The sequence below is a fragment of the Salvelinus namaycush genome, chromosome 28 (assembly GCF_016432855.1).
Source record: "Salvelinus namaycush isolate Seneca chromosome 28, SaNama_1.0, whole genome shotgun sequence".
NCBI classification, from domain to species: Eukaryota; Metazoa; Chordata; class Actinopteri; order Salmoniformes; family Salmonidae; genus Salvelinus; species Salvelinus namaycush.
This window is the reverse complement of record NC_052334.1, coordinates 34,191,355-34,198,854: the sequence shown is the minus strand read 5'-3', so window position 1 is coordinate 34,198,854 and position 7,500 is coordinate 34,191,355. Positions and strand designations below refer to the sequence as shown.

The 7,500-nt window shown below is 51.2% G+C and overlaps 1 protein-coding gene across 4 annotated transcripts in view; it reads left to right on the top strand.

Annotated features, from left to right (window-relative positions):
* Positions 1 to 7,500, top strand: part of esrrga (estrogen-related receptor gamma a) — a 74,475-nt gene that overhangs the window by 64,397 nt on the left and 2,578 nt on the right. For all 4 annotated transcript variants that reach the window (XM_038967628.1, XM_038967626.1, XM_038967624.1 and 1 more), the window contains one exon: positions 4,385 to 4,654. In XM_038967628.1, coding sequence (XP_038823556.1) covers positions 4,385 to 4,654 — 270 coding nt within the window. The remainder of the gene's footprint in view (positions 1 to 4,384; positions 4,655 to 7,500) is intronic.

Sequence of the window (7,500 nt, the reverse complement as noted above, 5' to 3'; positions counted from 1 at the left end):
TGTGTGTGTGTGTGTGTGTGTGTGTGTGTGTGTGTGTGTGTGTGTGTGTGTGTGTGTGTGCGCAAACCAACTGTTTCCCAGCCCTCCACAGTTTCTAATGCGATCAGCAATGTTAGCAGTAGTGGATAGTAAATTAACAGTTGTTTGAAACAATAGCCTGCAACTCCAACATAATGAGCTATCTGCCACTACTGAGCAGCTTTGGGAGAGAGAAGAAGAAACTACGCTGCTCACACACACACACACACCTGACGCTCAAACACACACACACACACACACACACACACACACACACACACACACACACACACACACACACACACACACACACACACACACACACACACACACACACACACACACACACACACACACACACACACACACACCGTCTTCTCCTGAGGAGTCTCAGCACAAGAGATGTTGTTAAACGTTTCTTCCTCATCTGTCGGTTCCACCTGGTGAATGCCTCAGCTTATAACACACACACACACACACACACACACACACACACACACACACACACACACACACACACACACACACACACACACACACACACACACACACACACACACACACACACACACACACAACGTTCTGTGAGTTTGAGACAGAAGTCTGACAGGTGTGCACCTGGACAGCCCCCTCTGTGTGCCTCCGGAAGGCTTGTTTAGACACACACACACACACACACAGGTGTGAATGAGCAGGTGTGTGAGCGAAGGAGAGAGGAGAGGACAGCTGTGAGGTGAAATGTGAGTGGGCAGGTGTTCCATTATAGAGCGAGGGAGAGACAGAAAGAGAGAGGGAGAGAGAAAAAGCGAGGGAGAGATAGAAAGAGAGAGGGAGAGAGAGAAAGCGAGGGAGAGACAGAGACAGAGATACACATGTTAGTAAATCTGTTCTGCAATATCATAACCATACTGACTTCTTCCATTTGTGTTCAAGATCCAGCAAACCCAATAACAAATAGCCAAATACAGAGATCTAGAGAAAGAGAACATTTGCATATATAGAGGGGAAAGATGTAGAGAAAAAAGGTAGAGGTGAGAGGTAGAGAAAAAAGGTAGAGGTGACAGAGTGGGGGAAGCCAAGAGAGGAAGGAAAGACAGAGTGGGGGGAAGCCAAGAGAGGAAGGAAAGACAGAGTGGGGGGAAGCCAAGAGAGAGGAAGGAAAGACAGTGTGGGGGAAGCCAAGAGAGAGGAAGGAAAGACAGTGGGGGGAAGCCAAGTGAGAGGAAGGAAAGACAGAGTGGGGGGAAGCCAAGAGAGAGGAAGGAAGACAGAGTGGGGGAAGCCAAGAGAGGAAGGAAAGACAGAGTGGGGGGAAGCCAAGAGAGGAAGGAAAGACAGAGTAGGGGGAAGCCAAGAGAGAGGAAGGAAAGACAGTGGGGGGAAGCCAAGAGAGAGGAAGGAAAGACAGAGTGGGGGGAAGCCAAGTGAGAGGAAGGAAAGACAGAGTGGGGGGAAGCCAAGAGGGAGGAAGGAAAGACAGTGGGGGGGGGAAGCCAAGAGAGAGGAAGGAAAGACAGAGTGGGGGAAGCCAAGAGAGAGGAAGGAAAGACAGTGGGGGGAAGCCAAGAGAGAGGAAGGAAAGACAGAGTGGGGGAAGCCAAGAGAGAGGAAGGAAAGACAGAGTGGGGGAAGCCAAGAGAGAGGAAGGAAAGACAGAGTGGGGGAAGCCAAGAGAGAGGAAGGAAAGACAGAGTGGGGGAAGCCAAGAGAGGAAGGAAAGACAGAGTGGGGGGAAGCCAAGAGAGAGGAAGGAAAGACAGAGTGGGGGAAGCCAAGAGAGAGGAAGGAAAGACAGTGTGGGGGAAGCCAAGAGAGAGGAAGGAAAGACAGAGTGGGGGAAGTCAAGAGAGAGGAAGGAAAGACAGAGTGGGGGAAGTCAAGAGAGAGGAAGGAAAGACAGAGTGGGGGGAAGCCAAGAGAGAGGAAGGAAAGACAGAGTGGGGGAAGCCAAGAGAGAGGAAGGAAAGACAGAGTGGAGGAAGTCAAGAGAGAGGAAGGAAAGACAGAGTGGGGGGAAGCCAAGAGAGAGGAAGGAAAGACAGAGTGGGGGAAGCCAAGAGAGAGGAAGGAAAGACAGAGTGGAGGAAGTCAAGAGAGAGGAAGGAAAGACAGAGTGGGGGGAAGCCAAGAGAGAGGAAGGAAAGACAGAGTGGGGGAAGCCAAGAGAGAGGAAGGAAAGACAATGTGGGGGAAGCCAAGAGAGAGGAAGGAAAGACAGAGTGGGGGAAGCCAAGAGAGAGGAAGGAAAGACAGAGTGGGGGAAGCCAAGAGAGAGGAAGGAAAGACAGAGTGGGGGAAGCCAAGAGAGGAAGGAAAGACAGAGTGGGGGGAAGCCAAGAGAGAGGAAGGAAAGACAGAGTGGGGGAAGCCAAGAGAGAGGAAGGAAAGACAGTGTGGGGGAAGCCAAGAGAGAGGAAGGAAAGACAGAGTGGGGGAAGTCAAGAGAGAGGAAGGAAAGACAGAGTGGGGGAAGTCAAGAGAGAGGAAGGAAAGACAGAGTGGGGGGAAGCCAAGAGAGAGGAAGGAAAGACAGAGTGGGGGAAGCCAAGAGAGAGGAAGGAAAGACAGAGTGGAGGAAGTCAAGAGAGAGGAAGGAAAGACAGAGTGGGGGGAAGCCAAGAGAGAGGAAGGAAAGACAGAGTGGGGGAAGCCAAGAGAGAGGAAGGAAAGACAGAGTGGAGGAAGTCAAGAGAGAGGAAGGAAAGACAGAGTGGGGGGAAGCCAAGAGAGAGGAAGGAAAGACAGAGTGGGGGAAGCCAAGAGAGAGGAAGGAAAGACAATGTGGGGGAAGCCAAGAGAGAAAGGAAAGACAGAGTGGGGGAAGTCAAGAGAGAGGAAGGAAAGACAGAGTGGGGGAAGTCAAGAGAGAGGAAGGAAAGAGTGAGTGGGGGGAAGCCAAGAGAGAGGAAGGAAAGACAGAGTGGGGGAAGGAAAGTGAAAGCTGAAGACAGGAGGGATGGTGAGTGAGACCGAGAGAGGGAGCGAGTGAGAGAAACGAAGAGGGAGAGAGGAGAAGAGTAAAGAGAGAGTGGGAGTTTTCAGACTAGCAATTAGAGTGTAAGGGGTGGTGATGGCTAGCATTGATCCATGGTGTGTGTGTTCAGTTGGAGATAAGACACCTCCGTCCCCAGAGGAGAGCCCTGGGCGCTGGGCTTGGGAGGAGGAGGAGGCCCCTGGTCACCATGGGTATGGTGCTGGAGAGGCTGGATGAACTTCCTCTGGCTTCAACACACAGCCCGAATGACAATGATGTTAAGGCCAGACCCAGACCTAGACCCAGACCCAGACCTAGACCCAGACCCAGACCCAGACCTAGACCCAGACCCAGACCCAGACCCAGACCCAGACCTAGACCTAGACCTAGACCCAGACCCAGACCCAGACCCAGACCCAGACCCAGACCTAGACCCAGACCCAGACCCAGACCTAGACCTAGACCCAGACCCAGACCCAGACCTAGACCCAGACCCAGACCTAGACCCAGACCCAGACCCAGACCTAGACCCAGACCCAGACCCAGACCCAGACCCAGACCTAGACCTAGACCTAGACCCAGACCCAGACCCAGACCCAGACCCAGACCCAGACCTAGACCCAGACCCAGACCCAGACCTAGACCTAGACCCAGACCCAGACCCAGACCTAGACCCAGACCCAGACCTAGACCCAGACCCAGACCCAGACACAGACACAGACCTAGACCTAGACCTAGACCTAGACCTAGACCCAGACCTAGACCCAGACCCAGACCCAGACCTAGACCTAGACCCAGACCCAGACCTAGACCCAGACCCAGACCCAGACCTAGATCCAGACCTAGATCCAGACCTAGATCCAGACCTAGACCCATACCCAGACCTAGACCCAGATATAGACCTAGACCTAGACCCAGACCTAGACCCAGACCTAAACCTAGACCTAGACCCAGACCCAGACCCAGATATAGACCCAGACCCAGACCCAGACCCAGACCCAGACCTAGACCTAGACCCAGACCAAGTCCCCAGACCTAGACCCAGATATAGTCCCAGACCAAGACCAAGACCCAGACCCAGATATAGACCTAGACCCAGCCCTAAACCCAGACCTAGACCTAGACCCAGATATAGACCCAGACCAAGTCCCAGACCCAGACCTAGACCCAGACCTAGAACAAGACCTAGACCCAGACCCAGACCCAGACCTAGACCCAGACCCAGACCCATACCTAGACCTAGACCCAGACCCAGACCCAGACCCAGACCCATACCTAGTCCTAGACCCAGACTTAAACAGCAGCCTAATTTTTGTTCTGAATTGATTGTATTATCCAGTGGGTTTAACCTCTTTTTCTCTCTCCCCCGCTCTCTCTCTCTCCCTCCCGCAGGTTTCTCCACGCTGTCGCTGGCAGACCAGATGAGTCTACTGCAGAGTGCGTGGATGGAGATTCTGATCCTGCGTGTGGTGTACCGCTCGCTGTCCTTCGAGGACAAGCTGGTGTATGCTGAGGACTACATCATGGACGAGGACCAGTCCAAGCTGGCAGGTCTACTTGATCTCAACAACGCCATACTGCAACTGGTGAAGAAATACAAAGCCATGAAGCTGGAGAAGGAAGAGTTTGTCACTCTCAAGGCTATCGCTCTGGCTAACTCAGGTGAGAACACACACACACACACACACACACACACACACACACACACACACACACACACACACACACACACACACACACACACACACACACACACACACACACACACACACACACACACACACACACACACACACACACACACACGTCCACACAGTCCCTTCCTCATGCACTCTCTTAAACCAACTCAGACAGGCATACTTCTGAGTAGCTGTTGGCACTCAACTACATTGTAGTAAATACTAAACAAGATTCTCAGAAATGGATACTGGATTTAAACCATAGCTGTAACTGTATTCCATAACTCCATGATTTCCTGTTATGTCTGGGTGTTGTTCCTGTTTCCAGTCTTGTTAACATCCTGAGTATGATTCATGCTTCCATCTAATCTCTATGAAATATCAAAGTGATATTTCATGTATTTCATTTTGAAAGCTGATATTACATTTGCCTCAGTGGTACAATGGTAAAACATTATGAATCAGTCCCCATCGTCTCTTGTCCTTGCTCTTGTAATACAAATATACAAAATGTAATAGTGTAGTCATTTACCAGATGCTTTTATCCAAAGTGACTTATGTGGCCCATGCTGGAAATAAACCCCCAACTCTGGCCTTGTTTGTTTCGTTCCCCAACCCATTTCTCCATTAGGGCTATCAGAAGGTATGTAAGGACAGAGTGTCAGAAAAGAAGAGTTAAGATCTGAATCCTCCTCCTCTTCCTCCCCTCCTCCTCCTCCTCCAACTCCCCTCCTCTTCTTCCCCTCCTCCACCTCCCCTCCTCCTCCTCCAACTCCCCTCCTCTTCCTCCCCTCCTCCACCTCCCCTTCTCTTCCTCCCCTCTTCCACCTCCCCCCTCCTCCTCCTCCTCCTCCACCTCCCCTCTTCCTCCCCTCCTCCACCTCCCTTCCTCTTCCTCCCCTCCTCCACCTCCCCTCCTCCTCCCCTCCTCCACCTCCCCTCCTCTTCTTCCCCTCCTAAACCTCCCCTCCTTCTCCTCCCCTCCTCCTCCTCCCCTCCACCTCCCGTCCTCACCTCCTCCTCTCCTCTCCTCCACCTCCCCTCCTACACCTCCCCTTCTCCTCCTCCCCTCCTCTTCCTCCCCTCCTCTTCCTCCCCTCCTCCACCTCCCCTCCTACACCTCCCCTCCTCTTCCTCCCCTCCTCTTCCTCCCCTCCTCTACCTCCCCTCCTCTTCCTCCCCTCCTCCTCCACCCCTCCTCCACCTCCCCTCATCTTCCTCCTCCCCTCCTCCTCCCCTCCTCTTCCTCCCCTCCTCCTCCTCCCCTCCTCTTCCTCCCCTCCTCTACCTCCCCTCCTCTTCCTCCCCTCCTCCCATGAGACTCATAAGAGAAGCACCGTCAAAGAGGTGATTTAAATACATCCCCATAGCAGACACACACATTCAGACAGTGAAACACGCACCTGCACACACTCACACACATACACTCCCTATCCCCCACCCTCTCCCTGAAGCATAGTAGTGGCTGTCCCTTTTACAATTAGCATAGTGGTCTCCTCAGATGCCTGTTAAATAAGGCGCGATCATTAGGACCCCGCATGTCAATAACCGCCTCTGATGTCGTCCAGCATCGACAGTCCTGCCTAGCCCTCTTCCCCCTTCTCCCTCCCCCTCTCCTCCCAGTGACCCCATCTTTGAACTTTATCTTGATTGCCGGCCAGTAGTTTTCCCTTTAATTACAAGAAGGAAACTGTCAATAGAATCTGTTAAATGGGATGCAATGGGCGGCTTGAATGGGAGGACGGCTATTTGTTCAAATTCTCCAGCGCTCAACGTATTGACAGTTTGTTTTCTGGGGCCATGTGTGGCGATCAATCTCGGGCCGGGCCCAGCCACGCTGAAAAATGGAAGAGCAGATTGCTTCTGCTGGCCGTGGGATGACGGTTCACTATTTGGCGAGCGAAGGATTGGGGGAGAGTCTGGGAACATGGGAACGTTTCAGCCCTCCTGCCACAAGTGCACCCCAGAGAGGGCTTGGACGTGCGGCTCCTTAGAGAAATGTTTTTTTTAATTGATTTTGTACTTAAGTGTTCATCCATGCTGTCGATGACACAGACGGAGACTGATAGCAGCTGGAGTCCTTCACAACACACGTCTTTGTGTGTGTTACATTTCTGCATGGGACTCATATTGAATAAACTTTATATGTCAACTGTAGGCCACTTTGGATAGAAATGTTTGCTAAGTGGTTACTGTTGGAGATGTCTGTTAATGAAACAAATATATATTTAGGATCAGAAACTAATAAAGAAGTGATGCAGACAAGTTTATGATCAAAACTATAAGGTTTAAGTTGTTAGTCAATATTCCTTTCAGTTTGTTATAGATGAGCCAGTGTAACAACAACAGAAAGCTAGTATTAGCATTTTGAAGGGCAGGGACATAATTAATTCTTTGAATGCTAATCGTCTGCATTAATGATGGGAACCCTTAAGAAATGCTACTGAACGTGATTCACATATAGAGATGTACGTGGGTGTGTGTTAACAGTCCTTGTTTAACCCCACTGCTCATTAGCAGCATGCTACGCTAATAGAACACAGTGTTTCCTGCCACTTTAAGTCTGGGACACACAAACACACACACACACACACACACACACACACACACACACACACACACACACACACACACACACACACACACACACACACACACACACACACACACACACACACACACATACACACACACACACACACAGAATAATATCTACTTGCTATTATAATTGTCAAACACTCTTGGGAGGAGTGCATCTCTTTCCTACAGAGCTAAGATACATAGGCTATCCACACAATTACCAGGACATGTTTGACTAGCATGTTCATT